Source organism: Nuphar pumila, chromosome 15, assembly GCF_984573655.1.
Source record: "Nuphar pumila chromosome 15, dmNupPumi1.hap1.1, whole genome shotgun sequence".
Taxonomy (NCBI): Eukaryota; Viridiplantae; Streptophyta; class Magnoliopsida; order Nymphaeales; family Nymphaeaceae; genus Nuphar; species Nuphar pumila.
Genome location: NC_143263.1, coordinates 16,556,359 through 16,578,386, shown reverse-complemented (window position 1 = coordinate 16,578,386; position 22,028 = coordinate 16,556,359). Strand labels below are relative to the sequence as shown.

At 37.1% G+C, this 22,028-nt stretch overlaps 1 protein-coding gene and 1 pseudogene across 1 annotated transcript in view; both read left to right on the top strand.

Annotated features, from left to right (window-relative positions):
- The first annotated feature begins 4,955 nt into the window (after nt 1-4,955).
- On the top strand, nt 4,956-7,529 carry LOC149814637 (protein SOMBRERO pseudogene; annotated as a pseudogene).
- Nucleotides 7,530-16,542: 9,013 nt separating this feature from the next.
- ABCD2 (ABC transporter family protein) overlaps nt 16,543-22,028 on the top strand; it is a 42,009-nt gene continuing 36,523 nt past the window's right edge. The window contains exon 1 of the mRNA XM_089990258.1: nt 16,543-16,848. Within this exon, the coding sequence (XP_089846384.1) occupies nt 16,624-16,848 (225 nt within the window). The 5' untranslated portion in view covers nt 16,543-16,623. The remainder of the gene's footprint in view (nt 16,849-22,028) is intronic.

Here is a 22,028-nt window from a genome sequence, read left to right as displayed (position 1 = left end):
CACACCTCTCACTAGGCATTATGTATAGTTGAACTGTGCTGAATTGGGAAACCTGACAGACTTGGTTCTGATACCACTTGATAGCAACACCTAATAGGGACATGGGTCACAAACTTGTTCTTAAACAGCAACGTACACAAGTAGTGTATGCACCTAAGCTAAACCTAAAACTAAACTAACGAACACCTAATGACGCAAAAAATGCACACACGTGCAACCTAAGCAAAACCGAAAATGACTATGGCTGAATTTTTAAAACGTAGATCTAGACATCAAAATGAACCCAAAATAAAATTCTAATGCATGCAAATATGATTTAAATATATATTAGAGATGTAGCAAAAAATTCAGATTTAAATAAAGAACTTGGGTTCATTGAGGCCTTTCACTGAACACTTTATGAGCGTGTCAAAAACAAAATTTTGACAAGGTATTTTCTATTTATTTCAACACAGAAAATTTATGAAAATACATGTAAAACAATTTCAAATAGTCATACATTCAATTACAAAAATTAAAAATCAGATTCACATCAATTCATTTGCAAACACATCACAAAGTATCGAATCTGAAGAAAGTTTTTATAAGACTAATTTAAGAAACTGAAATTTAGTAAACCATAAATATATTTAATTCAATTTGAATCAAATGCAATCACGTCAGCAATAATTTAACACAGATCAACAAGTTTACGCAAACAACAAAAATCTAAAATTAATAAAAACAAAAAAAGAGTGTGTAGGAATTTCTTAGCTCCCGATGAATGTCGGCCAAATCCTTCATGTCTTAGCACCAATGCAGCTCCATCTAGACTATTGGCCGCTGAGTCGACCACCTTTTCATGTAGCAACTTTGTTCATCGGTGCATCTTCACGAGGTCACCAACGAGAGTACAATGAAAGCACCTACAATCAGGTCTTCTCAAGGGTGATTCAACAAGAGGAGTCTTAACAAATTTTTTTCAGCACACAAAAACAACATACTATCTAAAAATGTTAACACCCTTTTAAAACCAAAGAAAAAGGGAAAGAGAAAGAGAGAGGAAGAAAGAATAGAGAGGGAGAGACATTATGATGTTTCGCTCTTTCTCAAATTTTCAAGCACCATCCCCCAAGGACCCAATAGTGGATCCTTGGAGTCCAACGGGTAGGAGGCACATGAGTGCCCCCATCTAGATTAGCTAAATCCAACCCGTGGGCTGCTGGGTCCAGACCCGCTCAAGGTTAGATCCAGCTTGGCTGGTTTTTTTTAGCCACAAAAAAAAAGAAACTAAAAATAAAATCACAAAAATTGAAAAACTACCTATAAAACCAGCAACACCCTCCGACGACCTAAACAAATTCTAATAGCCATTAGAACTATCTTAATAATATAAATATATATATAATAAACCTAATTATTTAAAAATAGAGTTTTGAACTCCTCACATTAGTCATGAGCTGGGTTCGGGCGACCGGACTCGAGTTCACCCGGATGCACTACATCAATTTTGGTTAAAATATATAGGCTTTTTTATCAATTGGCATAGGATTTTGGTTTTTGATTTGCATTTTTTTAATGGCATAAATGTCTAATTAGGGTTTTGATAGTTTTCTTTGTTTGTTTTCTGTTCTTTGTAATTAACATTTTATTTAGCAATAATCATGATTTTATGTTTGCTTTTTTTGGGATTTTGGGATTTTTCTTTGTGTTTTTTCAATTGGCAATAATCTTGATTCCATGTGTTATTTCTGTCGTGATTTTAGGGTTTCTTTATGTTATTTGTTTTGGTTTCTTGTATAGCTATACTTTTATGAAGGTAGTTTGTGCTCACCCTAGTTTAGATTCTTGGTATTGCTTATGGCCAATACCATATTCGACTAATATGTTGACAAAGCGAATTCAAATTTGGATTCTGATGGTGAAAAACTCAATTTATATCTACTTTTTTATATGTAAATGGATTCAGATATCCATAAAGTTTAGATATTTGTCAGATTTTGTCATAAAAAAATCAAAACCATATTTGCATCTATTTATAATCAAATGTGGTTTTGGCTTTACCAATGCAGCTAAATGAAATTTAGTCAGTCCAATATAAGACATCCATACTACAGTTGGATGGTTGAGTTTCCATAGTCCAAAGACTAACAATGAACTATCTTTCCCGATTGGCAAAAACATCACACTATACTAACACTTGGGAAAGCTTGTAAGGTCTTATCATTTTGGTGAATCACTTGAGCCCTATTACGTGTCGTGTTCCATGGACATAAACTAGTGGGTCATTCTGCTTTCTTCAAAGGATGTCTGCACGCATTTCTGATTTTTTGTGTTTTGTGTGGCCTGAGTACTTTGTAAAGTACTCGGGCCTGATCACCTAACCACGCCTTGGGTGAACCATAAGCACACATTAGGCAACTTAGAGTGAGCCTGGTTGTGTCAACATCAAGCAAGCTAAGTCAAATAATGCAAGAGAAAAAGATCCGAAGTAGCTCAAGACAAGACCACATCCATCCAAGCTTCTCACAACCAACAAAAAGCAAGTTCGGCAAATGGCAGTTTTATAACCCTAGCACCATATGAAACTAAAAAAAAACTGAACTTCTTGGTAAAATAAATATATAAAGGCTTTTTGGCACTCGTTTGGTCAATGGGCATGAGTGCGTGTTGACCGGGGTGATCAACTGCGTGAGAATCCCTTCGGTCAAGCATTTAAAGAGGGGAATTGAATGCACATTAGTCTACGTGGAGCGGGGAGACCTCTAGGGTTACATGAAGTGTTTGGGGTTCCCACGTGGAAGAGACACACAGTTTTAGGGTTTTGTTTTCTATTACAACTTGTGTTCAAGTGCACAGCAAACAAGGTATGGGCAATGAGCCCAAACATTTGAAAATCCTGCATGAGTGCCATTAAAGTCTGTTGAAGCTTTAGCATAGCCAAAAAAAGTTTAAAGCGGCAAAATATCGGCAGCCAAAAACTTGAACGAAATAGAAATTTTTGAAAATATATTTATAAAATAAAAAACACATGATTTTTTCATGATAAATAACCGTCAAAACATAAATATCTGTGTTTAAAACATACTATTTATGTTTTTACAAAAAAATCCTGATATTTTTGTAATTTTTTCATAAATATCGCAATCTTTGTCATTCTGAGCTTTAGGTCTACAAAGGCTCCAGCCATACATGTGTGTGTTTGAGAGAGAGAGAGAGAGATTGTAAAAAGGCTGAGATAGGGCGCCCAATGTGTCAAGTTTGTCCCAACCCAAAATCAGATATCCAAATATTATTCAGATCGGCAACTTGACCAGAGTAACATGTGGGTCAGGTTTGAGCTTATATTTTAATTTGCTGGATATCCAACTTGACTCAGTTGAACCAAGTGATTTTCTTTTATATTTTTATTATTCTAATGATCCTTTAAATTATATGGTTGGTGTTTGAGATTCCATTCTCTCAACCTAACCTAACCTGAGCCTGAGTGCTTGTTCTTTAGTTGGGGTTTAGGTGCTCTCGGGTACCCGACCCGTTGACAGCCCTCCAGCTGAGGTCCCTTATTATAGGCCAAATGTTGGTGTTTGGGGTAATTGACAAAAGTCGTATACCCAATGGTTATTTGGTAGTTCTCATGGAAACAAGGGCATTTTCAACAGCCTTCTTTGTGTAGAAATTAGAAAAGGATTTTTTTTAAGAAAGAAAACTTAGTAAACTGAATATAAAGATAAAGAAATATATAGGAGTTGAGAGTGTAACGGGAAGGAATGAATGAAAAAAAAATCCTTCATTCCTCTGACTAGGCAAAGGAATGGTATGATTCCCATGCCAGCCTTGCCTCTTTCTCTCTTCTTCTTATAAGCTGATTTTCTGGCTGGTCCCCTGCACTCCAGACAAAACTTCTCTCTCTCTCTCTCTCTCATATTATTTTTAAATAGAAATTATATTGCCTACCTATTTTAATGTTATGATTTTTTAATGCTTATATGGGTTGCATGGTCAGGCAAAGGATTCAGATATTGCTCCTTCCTCTTTGTTGCTCTTCAGGAGGTTGGTGCAGACCATTAATCCTACTTCTCCGGTTCTTCTTCTTCTCTTTCTTCTTCTTTCTAGTTTATCTTGGTTCCTGTCATATAGGCATACTATTGGAGTTTTGGGTCTGGTGGTGACTGAGTTTCTGATGTTGCAAGAAATGGAAGAAGATCATTTGTATCTTTAGGGTTTCAGGGCTGTGTTTTTGTTTTCTCTATAAGGTTTTTGGTGCTTGGCTGGTCAGACTTTCAGAGTTCTTTTTTTCTTGGAGTTTTTGTTTTGTCTTTTAGGTTTTGGGGAATAGCAGAAGCGGGTTTCTCGCTTTCTTGTTTTCTGGATTTACCTTTCAGGGTTTTGGGATTAGTAGGACGGATCCTTCTATTTTGTTTGTGAGGATCTTCGGGATTAGCATACACAGACAGATCCCACCGTTTGACTATTAGATGTTCATTTCTTCATGGTTCTAAGTGAAATGCTCGCAGCAAAAACTCAGTCTTGATCTTGAACTTTGCATCACCTCTTTCACAACTGTTCTTAATGAAAGTTTCACTTCTTAAGAAGACAGGTCAATGCAACCCAAAACCCTTTTTCTAATATTTTATTATTAGAATACCTAGATGATAGTAGATATACACTGAACAACTTTAAATATATAGTTGTAGTCAATCTCAGTCTGCTAGAATCGTTATTCCTTCTTTGGTTCAAGAGTTTACTCTCTTGGTTAGTAATTGACGATTGTTTTGTCACCTTTCTTGGCTTGTATTTTCCTATCCTGTGGTTTGTGTGTCTTGGCTGGAAGTTTAAGAACAAGTGCTTAAACTCTTCCTCAACTTTTACTTCATTATTATTGCTGGTGTTGCTGTTTTTTGGTTGTTGTCTCTATGAGAGCTCTGAGCTGAACTTTATCTTTTAAATTTGTGTAGGATTCGCACTTGGTCTGAGCGATGATGGATGGAAATGTGCAGCTGTCTGTTCCCCCAGGTTTCAGGTTTCACCCAACTGATGAAGAGCTTCTCTACTATTACTTGAGGAAGAAGGTGGCCTATGAAGTCATTGACTTGGATGTCATCAGAGATATTGATCTAAATAAACTTGAACCTTGGGATCTTAAAGGTAAAAGAGGAAAAAGGAAAGGAAATTTTTTTGGAAAATCTCTCTCTCTCTCTCTCTCTCTCTCTCTCTCTCTCTCATGCAAGGCACTTGCAGTTTGGACCTGAGAATGACCATGACAGCGGATTTTTCTGCTAAGCCATTTCTGTTCCCTTCTCTCTTATGGATATTTTGGAGTCCACATGTAGGGACATGCGTCGAAAGTTAATAAGGATCCGGTGCATGAGGCAGAGGCATGAATTCATTGAGTGTGTATTATCATTTGTAAATATCACTCTTGCAGGATATAGCAAACAGTATATCTTTCTTCTTCATATAGTTGTGGTACTATATGTTTTAGATTTGTCTATCTAAAAAGTTCATGAGACCAAAAAATATCTGCACTTATATCATTGCCAGTTGGAAGATTCACTTATAAATGATACGTGGATAGGAAATTACATGTTCATTCTAGAAGCAGCCTCAGGATTAGGTACTTGTCAGCAGGCCAGAATGTGCTTGATTTAGGTATTGAAATGATCTCTCTTGTAAGTGAGCAAAATCATAATTTATGAACACCACAAGCATCCTTTTGCAATATAGAGAGCTCAGGCTCTTCTCTGCATGCCTTTGATTTTTTTCAAGCATAGCTGCCCAATATAGCTAGAAATGACACCACCATTTTAGTTATCCTGATTGATAGTCATGTTATTTTGAATTGAGCGTGGTTCATTTTATTCAAAGCACTTAAAAACCACGTAATGTAAACTATTTTAGATAAGAAAGAATGGGATGCATGTGAATGCATATACGGCTAATATAGTGTTCCATGTTTCTCATTTTCAATATAAGGTCCTCCTTTTATATTAAAACAAGAAAAAAAATAAAGCTGTACCTACTTTACCTTTTCTATGTTTCAAAAAGGAACTTAAAGAGTTTCTTATACGTGTGATTGATATATAAGTATTGCTGCCACTTAAAATTTGATTGGATTAATGTGAATGTGAAGGATACTTTCTTTCTTCCAAAGAAAAAAAAGTGAATGTGAAGGGTGGTCATCATACAGCAGTTGATACTTTTTTCAAAAGTGAATGTTCATTTCTAAGATGATAAAAATTCTTGGACGTTTAAATGTTGAAAGTCCTCTTTTCTTTTCTTTTTTTTGTGATTCAGATAAATGCAGAATAGGAACGGGCCCACAGAATGACTGGTATTTTTTCAGCCACAAGGATAAGAAGTATCCAACAGGAACGAGGGCAAATAGAGCAACCAACGCTGGTTTTTGGAAGGCAACAGGGAGGGACAAGGCCATTCACCTCAGTAACTCAAAGAGAATTGGGATGAGAAAGACTCTTGTTTTCTACACTGGTAGAGCTCCCCATGGACAAAAAACCGATTGGATCATGCATGAGTATCGCCTAGATGATAACACAGATGCTCTGGTGACTCTCTCTCTCTCTCTCTCTCTCTCTCTCTCTCTATATATATATATATATATATATATATATATATAATGTATGTATGTTGAAATAAGCGATATTTCATTGCTCATACGTCTTCAAGTGAATTTCACCCTGCGCTTGGATGTGATTTACATGGCCTGTTAGTGGGGATCGCTTTTGAATCATTCGATTTCGACTAATGTGCAAGTTTTTCCTGTGATTCAAAAATCAATGGCCGTAAATGCATTAAATTTTCATGATTGACAAAAATATATATTTTGTCAAAAAAAATGATCCAAGAGTTGATCCCTAATAAATCAACCACGCCTAATGCATCTGCAAGATCTCATTAAGTCAAAACAACTTGCACTTGTGAGTTTTGACTCATTAATATTGGATGCACATCCGCACTAAAAACTTTCTGATATATATAGATATCTTCCACCCACTGTTTTCTTCATCTAATCGCCAGCTGGTCTATCTTACTTGCAGGAAGATGGATGGGTGGTTTGTAGGGTTTTCAAGAAAAAGAACCATCCAAGACGGTTCCAGGAAGAAGCATTCCAGGAGCAAGATGCTTCAAATGTTCAAAAGCCAAGTGGGCTTTATGCATTGCAGCATAAGCCAAACCCCACTGCACAATATGACTTCTCCTTTGAGAATTGCATTCATCTGCCCCAGCTTCTTAGCTCAGAGCCTGGAGTTGCACCATTTATGCAGTCACCATCAATTTCACCCAACTCCGTGGGCATTGAATGTTCCCAAAATCTGATGAAGCTAACCACCAGTGGTGTGATGGAGCCAGATAAATTTAATGGTGATTGGTCTTTCTTGGATAGGCTACTCCAATCCAGCCTGAACCCAGATCAGTTCTTCCAAAACAAGTGCAACCCTTCACTCCAAATTGTGGAGGCTAGCCTTCCTTTCCAGTATCTTGGGGTTGAAGCCGACAATTTAAAATTCTCAAATTGTAGAAACCTTTACTAGCTCTGGGTTCGCACTCGCTGGGGAAGGCAACTTCAGGAATGACTAATTAAGTTTCTAATTGTATATATTAGTGAGCAAGGCTATTCTCAAAGCGTTATTTTCTGGTTGGTAGTTTTGTGACGGAAAATTTTCATTTGATTTGGTGTCTGTATGCTTGGAAACTTTGATCTATTACTTCATGTAGTATCTTGGCGGTAACTTGTATTATCAGCTAGAGCAGGTGATATGTCTTGGCGTATGCAGTTATTTGTTATATTTCAGATCCAAGGATATCATCAATAGCATGAGAAGATGAGCAAGAGCGGCTAGGAAATTTTTCTATCATGGCATGCTCATAGTTTTGGTGCTGCACCATTAGCTATATGTAAATGATATTCCCATCACTTCATATTTTTGAGTTTGCTTTTGTAACATGCGGCCAAGGTTGTACACATTATGAGCTTGAATTAAATAGTTTGTTTCTTATGTTTTGACTCCATGTTCATCTATATATGCTTGTGTGATACTTGCTCTAAACTTCAGTTTTTAATTTTATTTTATTTTTGTGAAAGAACTGCTCTAAACTTCAGTCATTCATCTATTTTTATACAGTATCATTACGAAAATTGACTAATTTTTCTATTTTTGGATGTGTGTGAGTGTCCAGACGTTATTCATCCAAGACAAAGTTGTGTCCTCTTTCCATTTAAAGGCGGGCAGGTTATATGTTCCCCCCAGGAACACGCACTGTAGCTACAGTGCGTGTTCGGGGGGTGCACACGCAACACCCTCTCATCTAAGAGACACCCAACGTTTCCATATATATCTCTCTATTATATTATTTTAAGCACCATTTAGAGGGCATATCATGTGTTTCACGAATCAGACATTAGCTATGACTCAATGACACGATTCTGATGTTTTATGAATTTTGTTATAATATTATTTTAATATTTACTAAAAATATTTCAATGAAAAATATTTTATATATTAAAATATCAAAAAATAGTTTCTAATTTTTTAAAAATTAAAAAACCATTGTCCTTTTTTTTATGCTTTGCGAACGCTCTTGATCGTGCATGTGCCCCTTGTGATGTTGATTGAGAAGGGTATCCTGTTTCTTTTGAGCAATGATGCTCAAGATAAAGAGTTGTTTTTCGTTCCCACAAAGCCCACGGGCATTCCATATCATAATCTTCATTGGATACGATAAAACCCTTTAGCATTCTAGCGATGAGGGGTGTCCATTAAGTTGCTATCGACTTCGAAAGAAGCTGATTCTGCATCATCTTCATTTTTGTTATGATCGACGAGCATGAAGAGGGCGCCAATTTCAATCTTATGGCATCAAGGATCTCCTTTACCATGCACTCATCATCAAAGGGATCCCAGTTTTCGACAACCTCCAACGTGCTGGATGGGGGATGGTGACCAAGCAATCATTCCAAACCGGGTTCAGGTATGTCCCATTAGGCTATATCAGGTCCTGGTTTGTCCCAATAAGCTGTACTGGGTCCAGTTTGTGGATCTGTCCCAGATCTATCCACATCTCGGATACGGGGATCGATTCGAGCTAATGGGTTTGGAGTCACAAGGTCTGTACTTGGGGTGGATCCATTCGTTATCAAGTAAGGGGTGTGTTGTTTGGGAGGGTGTTGTGTGTTCTCCCCCGAAGATGCAGGGTTTGCTACAGTACGTGTTTGGGGGTCCGAATGAGCGTCACATGTATAAGCACGTGGGGCTCGTATCCCCATGTGTGTCAGCATCATTTAGCATCAGAGTCTGGTGCGGTTGCAAAGACTTAAGTATCCTTTTTTGCCATTTTCACCATGAAAAGATGATTCGAGAAAAAAACAAAAAAGTCTTTTATCCAGAAAAGGGAGGATGATCGTAATTCTTTAAAAAGTCCAAACGTTTTGTTTTTGCCCTAAGCAGTAAATTCTTATGCTGCCAATGGATCACTCTTTGACAATGCATCATCTGCTGTAACAAGAGCTTCTTTTGATGACACACCATTTGCTAGCGTCTGCTACCGTCGGAGCACCCTTTGTTGTCGTCTGCTACCATCGGAGCACCCTTTGTTGTCGTCTGCTACCGTCGGAGCACCCTTTGCCATCGTCTATTGCCGTTGGAGCATCCTTTGTCATCATCTACTCGTAAAAAATAGTTGAACTACTAGAGTAATCGATATTCTGTCTATCGTTCATCATGATACCAGGGTGCAAGCGTCGAACTAAGTAGACAAAGAATAATGATTTACAACAGAGATAATGGTGGTAGCGTCGAACTGAGTAGACAGAGAGTAGCGATTTACAATAGAGATCAGATCAAAGAGTAATAATTTACAATAGAAATCAGATCAAAGAGTAGCGATTTACAGTAGAAATCAGATCAGAGAGTAACGATTTACATTAGAAATCAAATCAGCGAGTAGCGATTTACAGTATAAATTAAATCAGAGAGTAGCGATTTACAGTAGCAATCAGATTATAGAGTAGCGATTTACAGTAGAAATCAAATTAGAGAGTAACGATTTACAGTAGAGATCATATCAGAGAGTCGCGATTTACAATAGAAATTATATCAGAAAGTAGCGATTTACAGTAGAGATCAGATCAAAGAGTAGCGATTTATAATAGAAATCAGATTTGTTCTTTGTTGTAAATCGCTACTCTCTGGTCTGATTTCTACTATAAATTTGTACTCTCTACTTTGATTTTTACTGTAAATCGCTACTCTCTGATCTGATTTCTACTGTAAATCGCTACTCTCTGATCTAATTTATATTGTAAATCGTTACTCTCTGATCTAATCTTTACTATAAATCATTACTCTCTGATCTGATTTTTATTGTAAATCATTACTCTATGATCTGATTTCTATTGTAAATCGCTACTCTCTAATGTGATCTCTACTGTAAATCGTTATCCTCTGATCTGATTTCTATTGTAAATCACTACTCTTTGATCTAATTTCTACTATAAATCGCTACTCTCTGATCTGATTTTTACTGTAAATCGCTACTCTCTGATCTGATCTTTGTTGTAAATCGTTGCTCTTTGTCTACTCAGTTTGACGCTGCCACCATTATCTCTGTTGTAAATCGTTATTATATGTCTACTCAGTTTGACGCTTGCATCCTGGTATCATGTTGAATAATAGACAGAATATCGATTCCTCTAGTAGTTCAACTATTTCTCATGAGCAGACGACGACAAAGAGTGCTTTGACAGTAGTAGATGATGACAAAGGGTGCTCCGACGACAATAAACGACGACAAAGGATGCACTAGTGGCAGCAGATAAAGACAAAGGGTGCTCCGATGATAGCAGATGACGACAAAGGGTGTGTCATCAAAAGGAACTCTTGTTACAGCAGATGGTGCATTGTCAAAGGGTAATCCAGAACGTTTAGGGCAAAATATTGTGAGGAGCTCCTGTTACAGAAGAGGAGTTTACTACTTAGGGCGAAAACAGAATGTTTGGACTTTAAAGAGTTAAGATCATCCTTCCTTTTCTGGATGGATGATATTTTTATATTTTTCTAGAATCATCATTTTATGGCAAGAAAGGGTATTTAAGTCTTTACAACTATATCAGACTCTGATGCTAATTGATACTGACACACACGGGGATACGAGCTCCACTTGCTTATATATGTGGCGCTCATTCGAACCCCAAAACATGAAACGTTTGCTACAGTACATCTTTGGGAGGGGGGGGGGGGCATATAACATGCTTCAGTGTTGTTTCATATGGGAAGTCAAACCCCCATTCTAGGGAAGAGAGGTGATAAGTGTTTGGCAACGAACGGTCCCAGAAGCTTCCCAAAAGTAAGCAGTGTATTGATCTTCCTGGATCGTTAAGATGGATAAATGATCTTGAGCTTTCCATATCAAAAGCCCACTTTTTAAGGGAGCTTGTGCAATTTGATTGGGTCCCTTAAAGGCAATACTTAAAACATGTCTTTCCCATGCAAGCAATTTTCCAATAATATCTTATTGGAAAAAATGAGCCTCCCCTCCCAATGATGGTTCCTCAAAATCCCCACACTTGGAGAGGGTTGGACGATCTGGTGGTCTGTTCAACTTTCTAGACGGTAGGTCTTCAGCCAATCATCGATCCCTGACCATGCTTTGAGGGGGAAGATGGTACTGACATTGATCGGATCGATTTTGGTTTGCACAACTAATCAGCGTCCATTGCTTGCAGCATCGAGCATCTAATCTAGCCAAAGTAGATGATGACTCCTTCCTGGTCACCATCGCTAGCCGAGGCCGGATAAGACACGGTCTCCTGACTTCTTGGTGGTGTCATTGCAACGGCCATATCATGAGCAGCAATTACAACAGGGACATTTGGAGGTGGCTTCGAAAGCCTTCATCCATTATAGATCCTACAATGAGACTTCCTTCGAAAGTTGTACTCACACATCTTGCATATCTAGTCTCCTTTATCATCTAGCACATTTGGATTCACTAGTGGTAACATTATCCTATTCTTTTCTTTGCGACTGGTGTATAGGATTTGTATTGGTTTCAGCCATCTTCATTATTTGTGGTAGTTAGTTCTCCTACGGTGGATGTGAAGAGATATGCATAACGCTAATTGCAGTCCGTTGAACATCACAGAAGCATGGCACCACCAACCTTGAATCTTTAAACGCAAGGTGTTTTCTATGAGAGGGTGTTGTGTGTTCTCTCCGGAACACAAATTTGCGTGTTCCGGTGTGTACGAACGAATATCTTGGGACCCACAATAATTCATATGCCAATGTTGCCCACGATGACTTTATAATAAAATAACATATAAAAAAGATAGATATGCTTTTGACAAAAATATCCTCCCATAAGATAGATATGCGTTGGATGAAAATGTCCTCCTGCTCCTCGTAAATAGATTTGCACGTTCCGCCTTTGTTTTTAGCTTGTGTTACAATGCATGGCCGCCTTCTCGTTCCTGCCTTGTGTTAGATAGAAAACATTCTCGAGTTCGTTCCTACCTCGTCGAGATAACTATAAATTGAACGACTGGTTCAATCATTGGTGGGCATCATAGAGGTATTTGTCGAACATCTCTTTTTACAGACATCTCTTCTTTTTCGTTTTCGTTAGGTAGTATGGAAAAAAGCAATGTCGCACAAACATTCTAACAAGTGCCATTAAAGCATGGTGAGTATCTTTTCATGTCATCATGTTATTGTTGGAGAACGTATGTCATCGTGAGTGTCATTAAGGCATTTTGTTATTGCAGGTAGATTTTATCATTTCGACGGTTAGAAACTTGAAGATATTTGTAAGACGCTGGGACCTGTTGACAAGAATGCTTGGTTACAGATGCGAGCAAGGGCCTCTACTCCATCCGGTATCGTCCATTCACTCAGTATATGCAATGTAACACAAATTGCGATTGTAGTAACACGTATATCGAATTTTAAGATATTGTTTTGTTTGTTAATATCGATTTATAATATATTATATTGAATTATCGTATATCGATTTGTAATATATTATGTATTTTCTAGTGTCGATTTATGAGATATTGTTTTGTTTGTTAATATCGATTTATAATATGTTATGTTGAATTGCCATATATCGATTTATAACATATTATGTGTTTTCTTTTGACAATTTTTGAGATATTGTTTTGGTTGTTAATAGCAATTTGTAATATATTATACTAAATTGCCATATATCGATTTGTAAGATGTTATGTGTTTTCTAGTGTCAATTTGTGAGATATGGTAAACGGTTGTTAATATTGATTTATAATATATTATGCTGAATTATCGTATATCTTTTTGTAAGATGTTATGTGTTTTCTAGTGTCGATTTGTGAGATATTGTTTTGTTTGTTAATATCAATTTGTAATATATTATGTTGAATTGCCGTATATCAATTGTAAGATATTATGTATTTTCTAGTATCGATTTATGAGATATTATTTTGGTTGTTAATCTTGATTTGTAATATATTATGTTGAATTTTTGTATATCGATTTGTAAGATGTTATGTGTTTTTCAGTGTCGATTTGTGAGATATTGTTTTATTTGTTAATATCGATTTGTAATATATTATGTTAAATTGTCGTATATCGATCTGTAAGATATTATGTGTTTTCTAGTGTCGATTTGTGAGATATGGTAAATGGTTGTTAATATCGATTTGTAATATATTATGCTGAATTGTCGTATATCGATTTGTAGGATATTATGCTGAATTGTCGTATATCGATTTGTAATATATTATGTTGAATTGTCATATATCAATTTGTAAGATATTATATGTTTTCTAGTGTCAATTTGTGAGATATGGTTTTGTTTGTTCTTATCTAATTGTAAGCTATTATGTTGTTGCTTTGATACTGTGATTCATTTAATCATTTTTTTGACTTGCTTAACTAATTGGTAGCCGTTGTTATATGCATCTTGAATAAATCATAGTAAACGTATGTGTTGGCTAACATAAATTGATATTTTGCTCATGACAGTGTTAGGCATATCAACTAGTTGCAGTGAAGATGATATGTCTTAATCACTGGAAATGCATGGTGCAACGGACATCCGTACTATCGATGCACTTGAAGAAGTGAATATGTGCACTAATGATGCACATGATAAGAAGGGTGTAGGCATTGGATTCACTCTAGACTTGAATATTCCAGTAGACAAAATGCAATTCGATAATGATATTCCAGCAGACGAAATACAATTTGATAATGAGGCAGACGATCATGATAGTGCACTTGACAAAGGTGCACACACCTCAAGTCTACATGATAGTACACTTGACTCTGTTCCTGTAGAGGAAATGCAGTTTAATAATGAGGAAGCTGCATACAAATTTTACAATGATTATGCCTTAAAACTTAGATTCAATGTTAGAAGGTAGTTTTGGGCAAAAAATGCACAGGGTGTCATGGTGAGAAAGGCATATGTTTGTTGTAAGCAAGGTTGGAAGAAGTCAAGTGGAAATCCAACAAGGAGCAAGCCAGATTCAAGATGTGGTTGTCCAGCGAGAATGGTGTTAAGAAGACTTCCGAATGAGAAATATGTAGTTCATTCTTTAATCAATAATCATAACCATGAATTAGCCCCTTCATTTATGACTCCTATGTTAAGGACACATCTTAAAGTAACTGAAGTGCATGCTGCAATTGCTGAAATAGCTTATAGCATTGGCATTGCACAAAGGAAGACATACAATTTGTGCGCGCACATAGATGGTGGTTGCGAGAATTTACCATTCACACCTATGGATCTAAGAAACCATTTGAGAAGGAAGAGGTCAGACGACATGAAGAATGAAGGAATATGTTCTTAATTATCAATATCTAACTTGTATAATTTCCAACATGCAGCAATACCCTACAGACGTGCATTACAACGTTGGAACCTACAATGCCTCCGACCTGTTTGAGTAAGTATACTTGTAAGATTTGTTTATTGTATTTTTCATTTGTTTTGTATTCCAAGATATTAGATGTGTACCGATGTGTATTCTGTATTTTAGGTTTGGTATATACTCATGGACCCATTAGGTTTAGACTAAGTTAGCCAAATGTATTCTTCTAGGTTAGTGTTAGCTTTTTTTTCTCTTAATCTGTTATTTATTTTTCTAGTATGTAGACCAATTTTGTCTTTTTTATCACTTTTTTTGACCAACTGCTATTGGGACATAGGATAGTGGCCTGGCCGGTTTCCTGATATATATAGCCACTGGAATATGAGAACTAATGTGTGAACCCTGATTTCATAGATTTTTTGTTCTTTTCTCTTCAATCTAACCATACGTTTTACATGCTTGGTTTTATAAGAACCCCCTCTTGAATCATCCTATTTTGATATATAAACTAGATTTTTTTAAGGCTTTAAAAGCAATAGCTCATAATCTTCATAAATATTAAAAATTTAAAAATTTACATTTTTTCATAAAAAATACTTAACTAACGCTTTTTAAGTTATATTAACTTAACTTTCTCTCCCACCCCAGTGGTTTACTCATGTGGTCATCGGGGTCCTGTGTGAAGACCCAGGATCGAATGACGCTGACGCATGGAGCTATTGTTGCTTTTATCATGATTGGGGAGCACATCAGGCTGTGTGGTTGTATCCTCTACCCTGAGCTTTACCTCATTAGGAAGGGAGCCCATTAAGTGACTCGGTTTTCTCTCTCTACGTGGCTTAATTTGTCCCACAAGGCAAAGTTGATGATAAGTATGTTTAATTACGTTATTACCCAGCTTTTATTAAAATTACCAAAATACCACAAATCTCTCTCTCTCTCATTGTTGGTCATGACTCAACAACAGACCTAGTCAACCCATCATGGGGCTTGAGGCAAACTTAGTTAAGTAAAACCTGGCCTTCATCCAGTCACCGTGTTAATTCTCATGGATCACCACTTAAGAAAATTGTACTACAAATTTTGCTCATTATGACTATTGTTCCAGTTTGCTTGAATAAAAACTACAGTAACTTGGGCAGCATGAGCTTGGTTAGAGTTAACCAAGTCTTTTATGTCAGCCGGAACAAGCCTCCCACGATCTTGACCAAGTCTTTCTCTTTCACGCCATAGCAACTAGATAATGCTCGTAATGCATTGGCATGCAACTCTTAAATCATAGGACAATCCTTCTGCAGGGCAAACCAAAGACATTTTGAGGGTTGAGGGGGTGCCAACTACAGAGTATTATGCCACTTGGGTGGAGTTCATAAGTACTAAAGGTTAAGACCAGCGCGACAAGAACTTGGATCTTTAATGCGGTTTCTCTATGAAATAAACAGTAACAAATCATACCACAATCCATTCATTATGTTTAGTGCCTGAGCCACAAAAAAATTTTTTTTTTTTTTGGGGGGGGGGGGGTGAGAAGTGCCAGAAACCACAATATGAGCCTTATAAATCATTTCTGTTGGAATATCAGTTTTTTTTTATTCTTTTAATCATATGAAAGGCTATTTTGGTAATTTAGATACCTGCACTTCATCCTATTTGAGGTCTGTTTTCGCTTACAGATGCTACTCTCTCTCTCTCTCTCTCTCTGGTACATATGCTACTCTCTCTCTCTCTCAGGAAAGAGAAAAAATAAAATAAAAATATATAAAAAAGGAAAGATGTTTTTCCCTCTCGCCCTGTCCCTCCCGTCCACTCTCTCTCTAAGACTAAACAAGAATCCTTCTCTCCCTTCTTCCCTTGCACATCTTCCTCCACCCCTCCATTTTTGCAGACCCGAATCTTCTACACTATTGCCATCATCGTCATCATCCCGCAGAAGAAGGCTTTCCATGGCGAAGGGCATGAAGTCTCCTGTCACCACTCAAACCCCACCAGATGACAAGGTAGACACCTGTGTGTGTGTGCGTGTGTGTGTGGCCGTGTAGATGCATTTTTGCCGTGTTGGTCATCGTAAGATGTTCTGTGTTTCTCTACTCATTCCAATTTTTTGTTTCACAGTTAGAAATTGTTGTTGGTGTTTTTTTTTTCGCATTTCTTGATCAAAGATATTGCATTAGACCATTCAAAGAAGATTAGAGTGAAACATATGTTTTGAGTGAAACATATGTTTTCTTTCTTCACTCTACGCGAGTCCGCAAGATGATGTGAATGTCATGAAATCCATGGCTGACTGGTGGACAAAACTTATTACTGAGATTCGCATGTTAAGAGTTCTTGGGAACAATGATGGCCCAAATTTCATATTGCATCTGAAAACCCAGCCCGATACTTTTTTTTATTGGCAAGTTGGGCTTACGCAGACCCTTACCAGTTACAACCAAAGAATCAATCGTTACATGTCATTTGTGGTGGGAAACCAATCTGGCGGTTTATCTTTCCATATCCGACCCCCCTGAACTAGGCCCAACCTCGCCAGACTTCGAGCCACATAGTTTCTCTCCTTCGAAATTATTCTACATTGAAAACGGTCATACTTCCACAGTTGATCCATCACCTTAGAGCTCATGTGACTTTGATTGCCACGCCCTTCTAACATCATGTTTGAAGCAGCCACAATATCACGTCTGGAAGACTCAATGATAATTTTCTGGCTATCAGCAGGAGCTAGATCCAAAATAGCTTGCCATATCTCCCATTATCTCTGCAATCCTTTATGACCACAAAGACAGCCCAAGACTAAATTATCACCTGAATGATCTCTGACAGAAAACCCAATCTGCCAATGATGGTGAAAGATGCTGTAAACATTTATTTTTATCCATCCTTCACACGGTGGGCACCAACGGTCTGCATACATCCAATTCTGATGGACTTGGTGGTTAGCATCCTTGCTAAGTCTGAGCACATTGATCCTGTTCTCATTCATATCAGATTTTCAATTTGTTCCTTTGTGAAATTAGCTCCTTCAAACACAATCTTGTTCCTCATCTCCCACATTTTCCTGACTATAACTTGGAAGGCACATAGCCACTCCCTTTGCAAGTCTTTTTCTTTGAATCCATGTCTCCCCCACCAAAGCAACATCTCCTTGAGATTAAGATTCGGGACTTTCTTTTTTCCAAAGTAGAAAATCGTTCTGCACCACATCTTTTTTGCAATGATACATTCCACCATGATGTGTTGAATGATCTCCTCTTCCTTGCAGCAGAGTGAGCATCTGCTGGCAGAGAGACTCCAATATGCTTAAGTCTCTCCATAGTCAGGAATCTTGCATCGACGGTGAATCACAGAGTGATGGCAGCTCGAGGAATATGACATTTGTGCCAGATATACATGGAAAATGGCTCACCTTTCAGTCTAATGACCTCCCATACCTGTTTGCAAGTGCTAGAATCCTCCAAGTTCCATTGCAGAACATCAGGTCTCCCTTTAGAATGTGACTGAGCATTAACCACATTGGCAATGCGACTAACCTGCTTTGACACCTTGCATCCTCTTCCAACAACTGCACAGCAGCACAAGAGGATAACTCCACCATCGTGCCATCCCCGATTTGCCACCAGCCCCAGCTTGCAAAATATCCATGCTCCCTAACACACTCTTCCATCCCTATGATGCTCCAGGTCATTTGTTTCTAACCCAAACAGAACCCATCCTCTGATATTTAATCACTACCAATCGAGACCATGGGTTTGTAGATTTCATAGCAACCATCCATGTCATCTTAGAAAGCAAGGCCAAATTCATGTCATGAACATGTTTGATCCCCAGCCCATCTACGCGTTGAAGGATGCATATATTATCCCAACCAAGTAAATGTTGGTGGTGAGCTTTACTACGTGTAAAGTTGTAGCAGTTTTTCTCTCATGATCTTCTTTTCCTGCACTTGCACTAGAAAAGCACCCATGTTTTTGTAGTTTATACCAGAGTTGTCAGTCGAGGGAGCGGGAAGCGAGGCATTTCTAAAATTTTAGGAACCAGAAAGTGCGGAACGACTTAGAAGCGAACCGAGAATAGTCTCAGAAGCGAGAAGTGAAGGGACCTAGGAAGCGAATCTGAAGCGAAGAGGAAAGCGACCTAATATTCGAGTGGGAAGCGAATAAGAATCGAGCTTTCCTGATATTGGGGTAACAAAAAAATTTGTTAAAGACTCCAAACCCCCCCAAAAAAGAAAACTCACTTTCTAATATTAGGAAGTGAGCTTTTCATTGTTTTCAATAATGGAAAGTACGCTTCCCCATAAATGGAAAACATGCTTCTCATTTAAAAGGGTCGCTTCCCCGTGCATTTCAGAAGTGACACGTTTCACGCTTCTGAAACGTGTTTGCTTCCCTGAGTCATATAGCGTTTCCGGTAACCCTAGTTCATACTGTTAATAGTAAGACTATCTGGCTTGATTTTAGATGCTATCGCAGTCAGCCAGTCGCTGCTCAGATTTTATTCCATATTATGGTGTATCTTTATAATGATAAAATTGCTAAATGGCGTATTATAGCATATGTTTGATGATTTATTAAAGCATAAGTAGCTTTTTGCATGTGTGTATATGCGCATAAAATAAACAAGGTTTGACAAGAGGGTTATTTAGGGAGATGTATGGTTAAAATAGAAATTATTTTAATCTCTAACACAATAAATTTAGATTCCATGGATTTATTGCACAAAAAAGATGGTGGGCTTAATGAAGACCATTACTTGTGACCTGCTGAGCTAACACAGACACAAGCATACATACATGTATGAGTACTTTGTTGAATTTAAAGGATTTCTCAAAATAAAAGGAGAAATCCAAAATGAAAATATTGAGATAGTATCATGATTAGGACTAGCAAAAACTGACCCAATCTATGAGCCACTGATTGACTTGGCCCAAATCCAAGTTGGTATATTGTTGGGTGTGGGTTCAAAATGGTGACCCATTAGAGTTTCGATTTGGTTTAAGTGGTCCTCATGCAAAACCGAGTTGAAGCTGACCTAACCCAAAACATTATACATAATTATTATGATATATTTTGTTATATAGGAAGATGCTAAATAAAACATAAAATAAGAGTAAAATGTACAAGTTCTTTGAGAAATAAGAGAGTTCCTTATTCCTTAATCCATCTAAATATAAAATTCTGATAAATGATTGCTTGTAAAATAACTTGGCATTGCCTACAACCTAATGAATGGGCTCAAGCTAGATCAAACACAAGTTCTAACCTGTGCTAACCCATACCCATCTAGGTCAGGATGGGTCTTTTGTCTTTTAAACCCATTGGTGTCAATACAGCCCAATCTGACCTGATCAATTTCAGTGCAAGCCAAATCTATCGTGACTTCAACAGGAATTGAATGATTTCCAGTCCTTACCATGATATTGTCATGATAATCCTCAGAAGCATAGTTGGCAAACCCGCTGAGTCAACTCGGGAATCACTCGAGTCAACCCTGATCGGACCCCAACTGGGTCACGATTCAGGACTGCCGATCCACATGAAAAACAATGTTTTTTTCATGCTTTTTGTGATTTTAATGCATAATTCCCATAAAAGAAAAATTGTTATAAAGAATTATGTCTTTAAATCATAAATATTAACAATTATATATAGTTGAATACTTATATAGCTTAGTCATTGATGTCATGTGCTAAATTTAGTGATTATATAATATGAATCTTGATTTTTTCCATATCTTAACACTAGAAAATGTATACTCCTAACTTGTTCGAGTTACCGAGTCGACCCGCTGACTCGCGAGTCAAGGGTTGGGCGATCTGACTCCGAGTCATGAGTTTGCCAACTATGCTCAGAAGTTAATTATTTGAAAGTTTCTTATATTAAATTTTTTTAATCTAGTTTTGTTTTTTATTTTAAAGGTCTAATAATTTCTAGAATGTGGTCATGGGAAGGGCATAGTATTTGACTGCTGACCATATGGCTAATTTGGCTAGTACTTTTCATGTTAGTCTTTTTCAAATAAACAACTATGTGGATGATGTGCTTTGTCTTTTTTTTCCCCTCCGTAATTGGAATGTTAAGAACTTGGTAAGTAAGAAGAATATAGATGTATTAAGTAAAAAGTGAAGGAAGACAAGAAAAATGAAGCACTTACTCAAGAACATGGCGAAGCGGGAAGTTGACAATGATCCACACTGACACAGTTGATGAAAAACTGCATTTTCATCTTGTTGCCTAGCTAATAGGTTATGATGCCATGTGGTGATCTTCTGGTAAATACATAACCATCATGACTCACGAGTCATTTCTATATGCAATATTCTCAATTTTACTGAAACCCAATCTGCAATCACTTTGAAAAGAACTAATTTGTGAAAACTCTTAGGTTCTCCCCCTTCTCATATTTCCTACCATAAAGCAGCTCCCTACTATATCTAAAGTATGAATTTTCTCTGTCTTGGGAAATTGATGGCTAACTATGTCACATGGATACAGCTGTGGATACAGGAGTACAAAGTTTCCAATATAACTAGTATACTATGTCACATGGGTGCGGGTGCGGGGATGTGGCAATTCCAAAAAACTCGGGTGTGGGGGTGCGGCAGGGGCAAAAATGTAAAAAAAATTTATATATATATATATATATATATAATTTTGAAGTTTTAACAGTTTAACATTTAACAGTTAACATTATCATAATATGATTCATCATGCATGCAGTATATCAACCTAAATATCAAATTATCAATCAAATAAGTAAAGCAATTACATAAATCGACCTAAATATCAATCAAATAAGTAAAGCATAAAAGAACTAAATTACATACCAAAGTATATCCTGATGAAGTAATGAATGTTAATAATTTTCTTCTTCATCATCAAATGCATCATTAGAAGGAATACTGGGCTCAGCTAAATCCATGTTTGTTATGTTGAAATCATGTTCTCCTTCGAAGTCACACTCTTTTGGGTTTACATCCCAAAATTTGGATGTTCTTTGTCTGCGTTATAAACTCAATTTGAAAATGATAAATACAATACAAGTATATTTAAATGAAAACTAAGAAATAATCAAATAACTAAGAGAGCAAATTAGTACCTGTATTTATCATTGCTTCGCGAAAGTAATCGAAGATTTGAATGAACATATATTAAATCCTCTGCACGTTTGCTGGTGAGTT